At 44.4% G+C, this 16127-nt stretch overlaps 1 protein-coding gene across 1 annotated transcript in view; it reads left to right on the top strand.

The window, feature by feature from the left end:
• Positions 1 to 16127, top strand: part of LOC124409082 — a 121422-nt gene that overhangs the window by 67720 nt on the left and 37575 nt on the right. The window contains exon 11 of the mRNA XM_046886474.1: positions 10414 to 10650. Coding sequence (XP_046742430.1) covers positions 10414 to 10650 — 237 coding nt within the window. The remainder of the gene's footprint in view (positions 1 to 10413; positions 10651 to 16127) is intronic.

Below are 16127 nucleotides of genomic sequence, written 5' to 3'. Positions count from 1 at the left end.
CGGTTCCGAGTGGCTGGATCGTCTCCTCAATTTACACGAAACTGTGAAGCGATTTTTATTACGCAAAATTCTTTTGCTCCGCGGTAGCAGTCGACTGGGCAATATTTCACTCCAGGTCAGGTTTCGCTTTGGGCTTACCCGCGTGCTCTCGACTCTGTCGCGCTCCTGACCTGTTTGCAACCTATATCAGATTTCGCAAAAGAGAGAATACAGTGGCGAAAAAAAAAATACAACAAGAGGCAAACGGAGCCTCAAAAGATCCTGCTATTTGTTCCTTGCGGTTCTTGACGTTACTTGCTCTATTGGGTATTTCGTTTTTTATTTTCTTACTTCTCAACTAACTAACTGCGAAGATATAATAACATTTTGTACACGGAAAAAGGATTTCTATAGATTTATAGCCACTTTGCACGTTCCCTGTACGAGATACAAAGCAATAGAGAAAATAATGAGAAATAGAATGTGAATACTTAATAAGAAATTACAATCAATGTTTGCGTAACGGATGTAATAACGATCTTAATAGACGAAAGTAAATTACATCGTGTATAAGATTGGTAGAGTGCTACCACAGTTGTAATTGGCATCAACACGTGCCAAATAAATATGTGCTCTAGAGTTGAAAAAGGGGAGCTAGAAGCGGTTCAATTGAGAGTAAGGCTTTTTCAATCCATTATATTACAGAGCCGTTCATCTCGCGACTATTGTACATGCTGTAGCGTATATAAGTTTCGACTTCTCAAATAAAATATAATCATTAGAAGCATTTTCAATTCCCCTTTCACTATTTATGAACATAAATGAATTCTTTATTAGAGAGCATCGTCTAATTTCATACCAATTATTGACTGAGTGGAAAAAATTCAATTTTCGTATCGTCCATAAAATAAGAAAGAGAAATGGTTGAAATCCGCATTTGAGTTTCAAGTTTTTTGACGCGTTATAAGAGGAAGCTTAATCACTGTCGTCGATGGTTTTGCAATAACTCCGAAACGAATCCGCCCAAAGTGCTTATCAATCTCGTCTGCGATGATTCTCACGCGGTTAAGCCGCTCTCGTACTTCTGGTAGTTTTCGAGGGACTGTTACTTCATCCTCACCGCCTGCAATCTCCGTCCCGATACGGTCACGAATTCTTCGGTTGGTTCCAGACTGCATTTGTGTACCTACATGGTGACAGCCGGTTCTTGCCGAGTGTTATAAGCCGCACATGTGGAGCCTCGGGACAATCGGACGGAGCGAGGCAACTCGTACTTCATTGGGAAACTCCGGATTGCAAAGCGGATACTTGATCATAGACCAGCCTGCATAGAGTCGCCGGACACTGGTCGACCTTGAGTTGTTTCGTATTGACCAGTCTCAGGTAAACGTCGCTTCGTGATCCGAATGCCCGTCGATACTGGAGCATCGACTCCTACTCGAAACGGAGCAGCACGTGCGCACCACGAGACCTGAAGTCCAACCTTCTGCAGAGAGAACTTAACCTAACGTGTACCTGCCTCATGGCCTCACAGCTAAGTTGCCTCACACAACTATACGCCACGGATCGCTGACCCTCGTGCTGGATGAGACCTAACAATTGCTTCGCCACCCCGTGATATGCGATTATATTCCGACGCGGTGCAAGAAGACATCTCGAGTGACACGACACTCGGTGCATTCACCATCGATGCATTGAACGAGTTATTTTACACCGAGATTTCAGTCACCTTTCATGAGGTGTGGGAACTTCATAGTGATAACCAAAGCCCACATTCGTGCAGGTGGTCAAATGTGTCAAACGCGTTACTTTGTACCCCCTGTGGTGAACGTAAGAACGGGTTTTCATCTGGTTTTCTGATTGGGGAAACGAGTTTACTTCAACCCACGTTACGGATTCCTTAGACGGCAAGGTTCAACGAGAAGATCATGCTCTGATATTATACCTACGTTCTATTTCAACGTTACTGCATATATCTACGTAGAGTTCGTTCACATCTGGTACTTGTGACAGAAAAAGTTGTATCTTCGTTAATTTTAACCTTTAGACTATGAGTTTTTTTCGAAAGATGCGCTGGGATGATTTCTTGGTGATTTAAGCACGAGATTAAACATGTTTACGGTTAACTCTATCGTGCGTGAAATGATTTCTGACCAAATATGCGAACCTCCAGTGGCTCCGATTGTTAGTAGACAGGAAAATATTTCTTTTGACTCAATTAACGAAAGATGAAAGAGATAGAGATATTGTATAAGTAGATAAAGTGAAATATACTCGTATGGATGTTTCTGCAGAGTGACGGAGTCCCGGCGACTTTAAAGTCTAGAGTCGAGAGTTCAGACTATAACTATACCAGCTTGCTGACACACGTGTTCCAGTGACCACGCGTGGGGTCAAACCACTTCTGTGTATGTATATACCAATCAACCAGCGACTCGTGCCATTCTCGTTATGCGAGCTATAATTTCTTTACATTTATCCCCCGCACTGTATAGGTTTAATAATACTTTTCATTTAGTTTTAATAACCGATCCCCTACCCGCGGATGATATAATGAATGTGTTATAATTCTCTACGGAGTACAGTAAACCGCTGACGATGGGAACGACGACACTAACCCACCGCAGACGTATAAGCTACTCCCTGTGGTGATCGCGTGATTTGCTAGTTGCGGAAGTACGTATGCAGACGCTGCCGTATATCTTCACGCCTCTTAAATGTAGATCGAGTGACGGGCGTTACGCGCGCGTTGTTCAGAGATGAGATCAGTGCCGGGCTTGACCGTTTTAAAGTGGTCGAACGGTGCCGAATTACTGCTCCGCATTGCCGCTTGCACAATTTGGGTTAAATGTCCCCGTCGGGGGATCCCCACCACCCCGTGACAAGGTGTTATTATGACCGCAAGAAGAACCGCCATCCATGCAACTCTTTGTGCTACACGCATATTTGGATTGATGTATGGGTACCAGTATCAGTCTTATGTGTCTATAATTAAGTCTTCAAGATTTTAGGAAGCATCGCAAACTTTTTCTTGATTACTGAGTGTCTGTGAATTTTCGACTGGGACTAATGTGTGGTTGGAATTACGGTTTTTCATCGTGGTTTTATTCGTTCGTTCAGGTGGCAACGTAAGCCTTGCAAAAATGAAAAGAAGATGAACAGATTCGTCTTCTTGATACCGACTGCAGTGTTGGCGTTTGAAGCGTTCACCTTAATTCAAATATTACATTGCCAACCTTTCATTCAGCCATAATCTTAGCCAAGTTTTATCAACATTTAGTTTCAATCGTTTTACAAGTGACGGAGAATGATTCGGTCACTCGATTCGATGTTCTCATCACTCAACGTAGCTGGTTCGTCCGACGAAGAAGAAGTTCCTGGTTCTCTTTTGAATCGCTGACCTAAATTCACCTGGGCCTAGGGCTGCAGGCGGATGCTGGGTTCGTGGGCTCATCGTGCGAGCTAGCTAGCCTATATGAAAAGTGTGTGAAAGGCGTGGTGGACAGGGTACAATGCCCGTGAGATGGAAACAGTTGGACGATGGAGGAACAATAGATTAATTACCTCCGGGAGCAGCTCTTCGTCTAAAAGGGACAAAATGATGTGAAGATCGGACCCATCTAACGATACCCGGCGCGCCCCGCAATTACGTCGCTTCAGGAACTGTCTCCCGTATGAAGAGGGTAAATTAATCTTCGAATAGCTTCATTTCGGAGAAATTAACACACTCTTTGCGAATGACGCAACCTATCTTCTCGCGTCAGTAGGAATAAAAAAACGTCGAGGCCACGCCCCTCGGAAGGAGTTGGACTAAAAACTTGAAACTTGAGACCTGAGACGTGATAATTCATCCATGGAGGAATCGGCTCGTGAAATGTTTACCAATCAGAAGCAGGAGATAGCTTGAAGTCGCGGAGGTTACGGATGACTGCCTTGACGAAATTTTCTTTAAAGGCAGAAAAGTGCCGTTCAGACCGAACAAGCAGTCAGAACGGCGATTTCTTTCCTTCTCGGGTATTTCAATGGCTTCGTCAACTCGTCCTACCGGACTTGACAATCACGTGTCATTTCGGAGCATGCATCGCGCGCTTTAGGATGTCACGTCGGGTCAAGGTCTCCGAACAGAATCGTTTCTTCTTTAGAAATTCTTTGAACGCATGGATCATGCCACCAATTACAAAAATCTTGTACCTCGAAGCCGCGATAGCGTAAGCACGTACTCGTTTCCTGTCGTTTCTAAGTTCTAACGCACCGCGGGCAGCATGTTTGTCGAATAGCTCTTTTGGTTCTCGTTTGTCGTTCCTATCCTCCACTTTCATTATAGGTACTGTATCTATCTGCGGAATAGAAGGTGCCTGGCATTGTGCGCCGTTCTCATCAGCTCTCTTACCTAATCTGAAATAGGACATTTATTGTCCTATGAATCGGTGCGAGAGGCTCACGCGATATGGCAATTAATTACCACCGGACCTGTATTATAGTGCTGACAAAGTATATAAGCAACGCAATATATTAACTGAATACCATGAAACTGGGTGTAGAGTAATGATCAGAGTCCAGAAATGAATCGAACTCGATTAACCTTTTTGACGACTTTTTTCAACCTTAAATTACTATCGTTTCGCTCGTACGCTCGTATTAGTGTCAACACCGCGTGATCGATTACAGTAGAGATGCCACCGTGGATCTCACAACGTCCTTCTATAAAGTCGCTTCATTTTCTTCGCAGTCATCATCCACACCTTGCTTGTACGCTTACCTAGGATCGTCTGCATACCTCAAACGGACGCTGGAATGGAAAATTTCGGCACTTGTCTCTTGTCTTTTGTCTCGGACTACCTTTGAGTCATTGAGTTCAGGTTTAGGGGTCCGTCATGTTGTCTCAGGAATTACTTAAGCATCCTCCTGGATACCTGGATAAGATTGTTCGGGTCTTCCTGCGTGTCCCTGCGTGCATAACTTGAGCACAACGTTTGGCTGCAGTTTATCTTGTCGGTGGGACGAGGATTAGCCAAGAAGCGTCTACACGTATTCTGAACGCTGACAGTAGACCCAACAGATCGCAATCCCGGCTTTGTATTTCCGGTTCTGGAACAGGTATTCACTATTCATTCACTGAGTGATTGCTTCCTTACGCTCAAGCGGCTGATTCTCTGTTTCTAAGCTTATTAGAAATTTCAACTATACGTGAGGCTTTTGAAGGCCCTCAAAGGGCCCAGAAAGACTCAACGTGCTGCCCGTATATTCTCCTCCGGTTTACTGCGGTGAACTCACTTTATAACTGCCGGTCTTTGAATGAAGTAACGAGTTGCCTCTGATTTCTCCTCTCCATGCTGTATTGCGATTAATTTATCACCTAATCTTGCCGCTTCTTCGATGAAACAAATCTTCGATTATATTGCTTCGTGGATTGATAAGCGATCGATAAAATTTTTCCCCTATTGGTAGCTACCCGTAACCCGGTTACGTGCTGGATATTATTAGCCTCGGCCAAGGCTGTAGCAGCGACACTGACAGCTCGGTAACACGAAACAGGATGAAACGAGATGTACGTATATACTCGAGAACATACCGAAGACACGCACTCACAGTCAAACCTCACAAACTCATCGATACGGCAGCATCTCGACTAGTCTGGGGAAAAAGTTGACGCGATAGAAAAAGGCGCGGCTGGATTGAGAGCAATATCCTCTGTAGGGTACGACTGCGGTTGCAACTTCCAACTTGAGATATACGATCGTATCCGTACAGCCTTGATACTTGGAATCGAAACGACCGTAAAGTTTGTTCGATGCAAAAGAATGACTTCATTGCGGTGGCGACATAACTGTTGTTACTCTGAATGCAGGTGTGTAATAGAGCTTTATGATACTGTTCCTCTGGTAGTTCTTTCAGTCCATGATGAACGTCTTTCCTTTACAGCATATAGAAAAGCTCGCTAGTTGGTCACTTCGATTCTACAATGTCTCGAAAAAGTTTTACAGATTGATGATTTCACATGGTCTAGTAAATACATGGAGAAAGAAACGTACTTCTGTCGAAAGTCCGCATACCTACAAGATGCTCACGTTCCTCGTAGCAAGCTCTTTGAAAAATATGCATAGAGGCAGAAGAACGTTTTGCTCGATGTTTCTTCTGGGAAGGGCTGAAAGACAGGTAATTTCCAGATGTTAGAATTTACTACGTGACATTAGAAAGGCATTTGTAAATCACGATTTCAGCCTCGCTTTGCGTCTCGTCTCGTTTTTCCTTTCGGATAGGATGGAAACAAACGTATCTACAGTTGCAAAACTAAACAGCTGTAAGAAGATTCGCTTGTCGATCTGTCCGCGCGTTGCCTACGAGCAATCGATGATAATTAATAGCTGGATACGAGAACACGGGGGAAGATACAGCGTAGTGAAAGGATTACATCGCATTAGAATATATCCTATTGGTGAAAATCGAAGTTATCAATTACGTCTTGTTTACTTATGTTTCGTCATCAGCTAGCGGTGAAAACGAACTGGTGGATACTTATTCCGATGGTGTGAATCGACATAAGATCAACGATGATACCGACCCGATGGCTGGTGGAGTTACCTGGAGTTCTCTGCAACCGCAAAGGTCGGTGTTTTGCATTTGCGCAGATTTCATAATCCGCACGTTCTCCGGACGTCTGGCTTCGTGCGACCTTGCTTGGAGCAGACTCGACTGACAACGAGTCGAGCAAGTGTCACTGGCCGACGTGACGTGGTGTGGTTTTATAATCCGATCGAACAAGAACCGCGGGGATCAGAAGAGGAATTTTCAGGCTAACACTCTCCGCCAACTAGACCAATCTAATCGACCGTAAACGATTAAACCTGGTGCTTCGATGTTGCTCCTGTAGCCCCCGGTGGCACCGCCCCGAAGAGTTCCTCATGCGATAATTACGGCCACTCAGGACTGTGTTTTCACTTTCACGAACCAAGGCGCAATTCATCATTAGCCTACTACGCCAGCAGCTGATATGGACCATGCGAGCTTAGCTGTGCATCTTGACCTGCACTCGGGGCTGAGTAACGGACAATAACGTACGATCGTAAAATGTGCAGCACCAACTACCGAGGCATTCTTGGACCGTTTTCACGCACTGCTGCAGAGATCAGGTTGCCACGATTCCGATAAATCTTTCATCTCTGGTGTACGTTGGTATGCGCGCTCGGCATAAATATCTGAAATTCTGTTTTATTAGCTTCCTTTCCCGTGCCTTTGCTCCGCTCTATGCCTTCCAGTTTGTACGTAGTCGGTTTGTTATTTTCGATACTTTTACTCCGGCTGTATACTTTTTAATGAGTGTTTTTTTCTCGTCGAGGTGTTTCTTTAGCGCTGCGAGTGTACTCTTGTACTAGGAAGCGGCAACGGCAGTTAGAAAAACATTCTCTTGTGTAGATTAGGTACAGTTAGTAGTGAGTTTAAAAAAGATAAACTTTCTTCGAAAACCCGGAGTACTGGAAAATTGTACGGAGTTTGAAATGAAAACTTTCTTTATGCCTTTATGGATGGCTTTTCATCCTCGAACATTCGGCGTACCATGGATTATCAAATGACAGTGTTAACCTACGCTTAAGACTGTTGGTTTATGGATTAAATTATCTATATGGACATTCGATGTTGCGCCAGAAGCACATGGCGCCTGCAGTCTCTGCTACGTGCAAGTGAAAAGCTGTGAAATCAAGAAGAAGCCAGTATCTAGTTAGGGATTCTCCAGATCGCTTCAAACCCTTATTAAAATCAACCGAGAACAGAAATGCTCCGCAGAACCGGACAGCAGTAAACCTTGCGTCGTAGGTGGTGCAACAGATGAACGCGGACGAAGAAGGTTGATGATTTGAAACACACCAGCGGAGCCAACGACCCCGCTCGGACTTATTCTGTGTTATATTTATGCAGCCTGGCCTGGCGTGGGATGAGTTATACTCATGCAGCTACGCCAAGTTGAAACTGTTTACAGAGGCCACGTGTGATAAGTCCCTTCACGGGGGCTGCGGGCCTTACGGTAATCAGTTTTCAAACTTTCATTGTCCGACTTATCGGTATCGGAGTCCAACGCCTTGCAGCGCACCATCCGGTGATATGAACTTTAAAGGAAGGCATTGCGTTTGATTGCAAGGTCACTTTTTATCCCATTTTTCACTCCATGGTACGGCAATGTGACAAAGTGGAAGATGGATTCTGTACCTTGATATGCGAATGCATAATAATTCACGTGAAACGAATAGAGTTGTATTTTTTAGCTAAGACCGTCTTCGGACACCATGAAGAACGTAGTCAATGGATATTTTCACCTTTATTTGTATCGCGGATGACCAGTTCCAGCTGTGCCAGAGTTCATTCACGAAAAGACATTTCTTTTTTCCGACTTCCGCAATTAGGCCTTGAATCTCGTTGACTTTGACATCTTTGGTTCATTACTGCTAGTTCATAGAACTTGAAAGCGTTGAAAGCGGTATCTGAGCCGAGGTGAGCGTCGCGGCGTCCCACGCTTGCGTAGTCGGGGCTCATTCATCGAAGCTTAAAGAGTCGTTGACTTTATCCTCCTGCATAGTGAAAACAAACGATGGTCGTGAGTGCGTAGGCTTGCGTCGTCTGCCCGCGTCGATGCGACGTGGGTACGTACCTACACACAACACCTCGTACGTCGATCCAACACCCTCTTTCACTCTGCGCTTGAGCCTTTATGGCACACCTCCGACTCTTGGTTACTCGTTGTGCAATCAAGTGTAAGTGTGGGTCTGTACATGCGATACTTATATGTATTCGCTCCGTTTGCGTGATTCAGGGTGTCATGGGGAAAAGTTGAGTGAATTGCATTATTGAGCTTTGGTAATTGCGACGGATAAACTGCAGGTGAAAAGTAAGCACCGAACTGCTTGTTGGAACTTGAACTTTTTCCAAAGCTTCTAGCCGATTCTCGATAATCTTACCCTATTCATTATCAAGCTGTCCGTAAGCCTATCGCTGGATACGATAAGAGCGATCGATATGCCTATACTTGTTCACCATCGTTAGTTTGAACTACGAAAGTATTTTTCTAGTTGATGACGTTTGGTATGGTTTTTAATATTCTTTTTTCTACATCAACGTTGTACGATTCTTGACGTTGATCTTTCCGAAATTGGTAGGTATAGAAGTAAGTTCGTCCTGCAGTGTATGGCGAATGACTTGGCGAAGATACGGTCGTGAGAGTGTAACAATGGAACAAGACGGACTTCTGTGTATCCCATGCAATACGCTTAACCGTCCGTTGGAAAAACATCGATTTTAGGCTCGTCACTCACCCGGTACTTTGTACCTCCATAAAAAGGGTAGGTTGTCCTTCGCCGCGGTGTTTCGCTCTTTTTCTCTTTTCGAAAATTGCCGCAGACATACAGATTGTTCCGCTTACGGACCGTAATTCACGTATATAAGAAAAAGCACCGTGGTGATCATTCTTCTTCACCGGTATTCGACGCACGAGCTTTCATTTGTAACACCTGAGATTTGAGTCCAGTAGAACTTAGAAATTAATTTTCCATCGCACTTTTCATACTAATTTTTTCTTTTATACCATTCCTACAATTGATGGATTACATACTCGCTTTGTGGATTCTGTACCAAAACACTTGTTGCGCCGGATGATGAACGATCGCGGAAAGGGGTTGAGGGTTGGGGTCTCAAGTGGCTGGGCGTCGCAACGCCGGCTCGAAGCCACGTGCGAACTCTTCGAATCCGTGGTCGCAAAAATGGCTCATACAATTCTTGATGCTGCGCACGCGTCGTGGATGAACACGATTGACGAGAAGGTTGGCGTGGGAACTCGTGCAGCCTGCGACTGATCCAGACTAAACCAACCTGACCTAACCCACTCGACCTCACTCCAACCCGGTCTTCAACCCTCCGGTGACGCGCGGCAAACTCCAGCCGATAAAAGCCGATAATTCACTTTAACGGGAGGCGACTTCCGCCTCGGAAGCTGTTCCCAAATTAAAACGAATCATGGCGACATCCTCGAATCCCCAATTTTCTCCACCGAAGTCTTTACGCTGGAATTATTTTTACTCCCGTTATTACACCATGTTGAGGTTCCTATAGGCGCCACTAAATGGATAGACACAGTCTGATCTTGGATATGACGACGCAATTTCAGTCTGTATTTCCCGTGCACTCGTGCGTTTCTATATACTTATAGACTAATTAGTTATGCATAAGCGGAGTGAGTAAATGCAATCGTTGATATTCGTTAGAAATTCGACTTCGACTTCATCGTAAGAGTTGCGGAGAAGTTTAAACGAAATGCATTCGCTGATATAGTGTTATGTGAATATGTAATACCTTATACACAGGAGGCTGCAATTTTCAATTTCGCATGACTCATAATGAAACATTGAAGAGGAAGCTTAAGCTTATACCTGGCTTACGTTTGACTTACAGGTTTTGCAACGGGACATCGAAGCCCATGGACGAATTGTTAATTCGGTGGTAAAGTTGAGTGAGCGAGTCGCCCTGAGCGCCCAACAAAATCAACAGGATCAACAGCAACAGCAACAACAATCAGGCCAGGCACTACGTGTGGCAAACTCTCTCGAACGTCGCTGGCACCTCTTGTTCCTTCGTGCCTTGGAGTGGCAGTGCCACATCGAGGCTCTCGCGGCACGCATATGCAACAAGGTGAGTTTCAAACTTGTGGTGAATTTTAGCTTTTCTCTAAATTCCAGTACAGAAACAATTCCGCGATTTCAGATCTCTAAAAAGTTTATAGCCAGTAAAAATGGCAGGAATGGTAATAGATCATTTTTTAGTATTTTTGATGCGATAACACGTCGGTTCGAATGCCTTGAGCAGAAAATATAGTACATACACCTGAAGCGTATACTTTCTGTGCAGTGAATGCTGAACTCATTGCGATTTGTCTGCGTATAAAAAACGTCAGATAAAGGTTATACTGCATTATTATTCATAGCTCATACTGAGATTAGTCGTTGCAAAAACTGGATAAAAGCTTACGTGCTATGTTCAGTATTTATCTTATCTTTTCAATGATATAAGCATTTGCTCTGACCTGTTGTTAAGTCGCTATATATACAGACGAAATAAAAAACAAAAAACAATGTCCATGAATTGCTTACCTTTTCACAATTGAGATGTTTAGAAATAAATAATTGAAAGAATAACACGAATCACAGCGTGGTTCTTGTTTTCTCGTCGCACGAGTAACAAAACGACTAATGGTACTTACGGCAATTAAAGAAATAAGCTCATACATTATTCATTCGCCTACTGGCCGAATGCACGACACCTGCTGAGAAATGAGAATTAGCTGAATGTAGTTTTCACCTGCGATTGTCAAGAAAACGAGTCTCGCCTTCGGTTGAGCAGTGCCTGTCTACATATCTAATTATCTTCAGAGGTTAATATCCACGAATTACGAGACTCGTATAATAGAAGCTCAAAATGAATTTTCACTTTGTTTGACATGTTTTTCCATGGCATATGTGTAGGTACAGTGGTTGACGACATTTCATTCCTAATGACATGTCTGCTCTTGTGTTAGGACAAAGCTAATGCGGCATGAGAGGATAAATATCGAGATCAGTCACGCGTCATTAACCATAGGGTGGGGGGGGGGGGGGGGGGGGGGGGGCAATGGGTCGATAATCCATGGCTGAAGTGAATCGCGTAAAAAATTATTATACACGTTCCCTATGGGGACGTCGAAGAAATATCCTGACGCTTATAATCCTGTAGCAGGATCCTGCAGACAGACATCTGTGTATCTCGGGATTGAGATTCTTGAGTCTGTGTCCAAACCTCTGTGTACACATCTACACGTCTACCTCGGAATTAGTTTATTGCAGCCAGTCTTATCCCGGCAAGGTGACGATCCGTATCGGTCGATATGTATCGGCGATCGGGTCACGTGACTCGCGTAGGTAAGAAGTTGTAATTTCATCGCGTTCAAGTGCAGTACTTGTGGAAGTATACACGTATTGCCTCGTGCATATATACATATAACGCTGCCCGTTCAAAACTGAAAAATTAATTCTTGTATCCGTAACGCAGCAGCAGCAGCAGCAGCAGCAGCGCCGGCATTGCAGCTTCGCCGTGGGGTGAAAGTGTCTTATGTATAATAACAATAGTACTGTAGGTAAAAATTGAACAAATTACGAAACTAGAGATATGATTAAGGCTCTATATACCCGGTCCTCACGACCGCTAACAACCGCTAACGACCGACTGGTCGGCAGCTGCTCGATGCAACGCGGTGTACTTTTGCGGCGAAAGTACTCGTAGAACTGCTGCAACTAATAGAACAGTTTGGAACCCCTTTACACATTTTCTAGACGCGATCAAGTTCCATAAGCCTTGGGCATTACACGTGATAATTATTATGACTATAAAGCAAGTTATATCCCTATGGTAATTACAGGGAAATAATGCTTCGTGACGTTTCGAGACGATCAAGGATCACGACTAATATCTATCCTTTCTGTTGCACATTAGCGTAAAAGTAGACTCCCTTCAGAGTAGCTCGATGTTTTTACAGATCTATGTATTACCTGCGAGAACACAGAGGCAGAGAAAGTTTTCGTCAAGCGGAATTCCAAGCCTGCAACTACTGGGCAACACAATTTTAAAATCGATGCTCCGAAATTTTCTATCGAATACCTGGAGTTTCGATGAGGCAGCTGGTGTAATCTTTCACCGAATCTACCCCTTCATATCTCTGCGTAATATTATAATAATCCATGAAAATATTTTGGTATTCCGTGATAAGTTATCTGTATCCTATATAGTAACCATGTTTACACAAACACCCTCACAGAGTGGCATTACAGGCGTTTATCAGAGAAGCCAAAGCGATGCGCCGCGGATAAAGTCCAGCCTTTTAAAGCGTTATAACCCTCCTTTTTTCAATAAAAACTCGTTTTGGAAAACCTCATTTTTCAGTCAACGAATCACTTTCATTAAAGTGGAAATTCCCGTAACAATCAAATTAATATTTAGGTAATCAGTGTCGGGCGTTATTTGCAGATCGATGATTACCATTAAAAATCCCCAACACCTAGTCGTAAGTACGATAATTCTTCGCTTCGCATGTCCGGGGTCATATAACGTTGGGCTTCAAACAATATTCGTAAGTACCGTGCATTCGCGAATCTGAAATGCTTGCCTCGAGTACGGAGTACAGAAAGAAAGCTGTGGACCAACGAATCGAGTCCCAGGAGTCCGGCTGGCACCCGGACGTCTGGTAGACGTCAGCGACACCGTCGAGTAATATCGGCCTCTGGCAAACTCGACGACCCACCTACACGGCCTCAGGGTACACCAGCGGTAATCAGCCGATGCAGTGACTCATCGGTATCGACCGGTTACTCGAACGGGTTACGGCGAGGGGGACTAACAACTTCTGAAATTCAACTTCACGTGCGCCGAGTGTGAGTGCGTGCATCAACACGCCCTGGGCTTCGGTGATTAATATCGCGAGGTCGGTCCTTGCGGAGTCAACGGTATCCCCGGCAAGGATCGCCTTCTCCAGCTGCCGCCGCCGCCGAAGATATCGGCTTAATGATACCTTCTTGGTCCGGGTCGCCAGGATCGAGGACCCTGAGGCCCGATACGCGGGGCTGTAGTTTTGGCGAACCGGCCAACATGGTTTGCCGCTCTTCGAGCTCATCTCACTGACCCCGAGACCCCGGGCTTTGTTCGTATTTTAGCCGGGCCGATTCCGACCGTGTATCGTGCGTTAAGTCAGGTCCAGTTTTAAGCCATGGGAATCCGGTACTCCCCCGAGAGTTGTGCCGTGTATTTCAAACTCGTGAGAAAAATAAAATTACGGATAATTTCATACCGATTATAGGTATATCGTGTGTAAGGGTTTGCAATGAAAATTTTTGTAATAATTTCTCAACCTTGCGGTGAGAATTGATTTCTTTACCTGTAAACTCGTTGTTCCGGACAAAGAAACTGGACGAGGAAACATATCGTTGCACTCTTTCGACGCCCATGTACATATATACCTACATTCCGGTTTTCTGTGCCTGCGGTACGCGAACGAAACAGTAAATGCATACATCTATATGCATATTCGCAATGTTGCGATAAATCGGTTTTACGTAGCGAAGGTTCATCCTAGGAGCAAGGTAATAGTAAAAGGGTAAGAGTAAAAGTCGCTGTGCATATATTATAGTAGTAATTCACAGTAAAGAAACGGTGGGGGAATAAGAGAGTGGAGAGATAAAGATGGACTGAGATAGCGATGAGCGGCAGGATACGAGCGAGGGTGAATGGGTTTACTCACATCGACGATCGTGCGGGGGCGAGTTTGGCATCTGTCAATATTTACCCAGAGCTGAGAGATATAGGTATATAGTACGTGGTTTATATGCCGAACAAGAGGCGAAGCACGCACGTGCGCAGCCTGGCGTAACGTTAGCGATCGTACCTACGTACTAGGTATATTGAAAAAATAAAATTATCGCCGCGACGCGATTCTCCGGTCGAAAAAGCGATTACGAGAATACTTTACCTACTAGGCTCTGATGCGCTGAGGGTGGCATATGTGTTTGTACAAATATCCACTCTAAGTCGACCCACACACGGAGGAAAAAACCCATCGATCTCCCTTTCCAGCGTTGTATGTGTATGTTATGTGTATGTATATGTTATAAATTGCTTATCATCGAATTTTAACATCAGTCCAGCTGGCCAGGCGTGGGATTTGGGCAGATGCGGTTTATTGATCTTTTGAATAGTAAAAAAAGAATGTTAACGTTCATTAGATTCGAAGATCGAGTTTCATGGGTATGAGAAGTTGAGTGCTTACGTTGGCATTCTGATTACTGTGTGCTCACGTTTCAGGGAGCAAATTCTCTCGGCGAATGAACTCTATCTCTCTCTTTCTCTAATATTTTTATGTAATTTATTTTATCGATAATGTATTTAATTTTTTTTTCCATATGTCTCTCATGCTCAAAGAGGATTTAACTCTGAGTAAATAAATATCTCTCTCTTTATCTCTTGAAAAACTGACAAAGAGATTGAGATTTAGATTACGGTTTTGTATACAGCTGACGTTAAGCAACGTTTGAATGAAACTTGATCGAGTATCTGCCGCGCATACTTTCAGATGTCGATCCTAACGTCAATAGGGTCCCCAGAGTCCCTTGATCGGCCGTAATTGACGCGGAAAGTAAAACGGATTTACTGTTAGGAAGTACGCTTTGCGAGCCAGGCAGTAGCCGCTACTTATAATTGAGCTTGCTCGCTTTGCAACGGCGAATGCGTTGCGTTTAAACGTGTTTCGATGGATAAAATCGCGCGATTTTCAAGGAGTCGATTTTATCCATTCAATTAGTACACAGAGACGCAGAAATACGAAGTGCAGCTGGCTAACAGCGACGAAAAGTGATCAAGGAAACTTTGGAAAATGCGGCGAATGAGGGGATCGGGTAAAAGACAGGAATGAATCGTTTTAAACATCTCTCGCACGTTCGCGGTATAAACTTTCACGAGGTTTGTACGTACATAGGTAGAATACATCGTAAGCGAGATAATCGAAGATAACCCGTGAATGTGCATGAATGTCCTCGTATAGTATTGAAACGTTTCGCTCGCCGAAGCACAGGCAGCTATTCATTTGGCGCAGACGCTAATTAACCGGAGCTCGGGTACCAGGAGGCCTAGGAGTTTTTATTTAGCCTCTCACCGGATAGTGACAGAAATAATTCACTCTGTACACCACATCGCGAGAGAGATAACGGTTCCGGCGGCATCGTGTTCCCAAAGAATGCTTCCTCATCTCGGCTCTGCAAAGTTCACCCCGTTCGTGCAGGTTACTCGTGTTGTTTCCACTTGGCGTTTGTCTTTCGACGAGCTCGCAGATATTTTAACCGTAAAATTTGTCGTCCGTAATAAATTAATCAATTCATCAAATCCGGTGACGGAGCAGAATGGCCGTGAGCTGCGAGATGTAAGAGCTTGTAAGCAAGGCGGGGTCCCTCGCAATCTCAACCTGATTCGAACCACGGGTGGCCCAGCATTCAGATTTGATGGAGGATAATAAGGGCCGACCAGGCTGATGTCTTGTACCGTCGACGTTGTCCCCCTTGGAACTTGAACAGGGAAGCGAAGAAATTGTACCCCGG

The sequence above is a fragment of the Diprion similis genome, chromosome 8 (genome assembly GCF_021155765.1).
Source record: "Diprion similis isolate iyDipSimi1 chromosome 8, iyDipSimi1.1, whole genome shotgun sequence".
NCBI lineage: Eukaryota > Metazoa > Arthropoda > Insecta > Hymenoptera > Diprionidae > Diprion > Diprion similis.
Note: the sequence above shows the minus strand (reverse complement) of the source record. Positions and strands in the feature narration are given on the sequence as shown.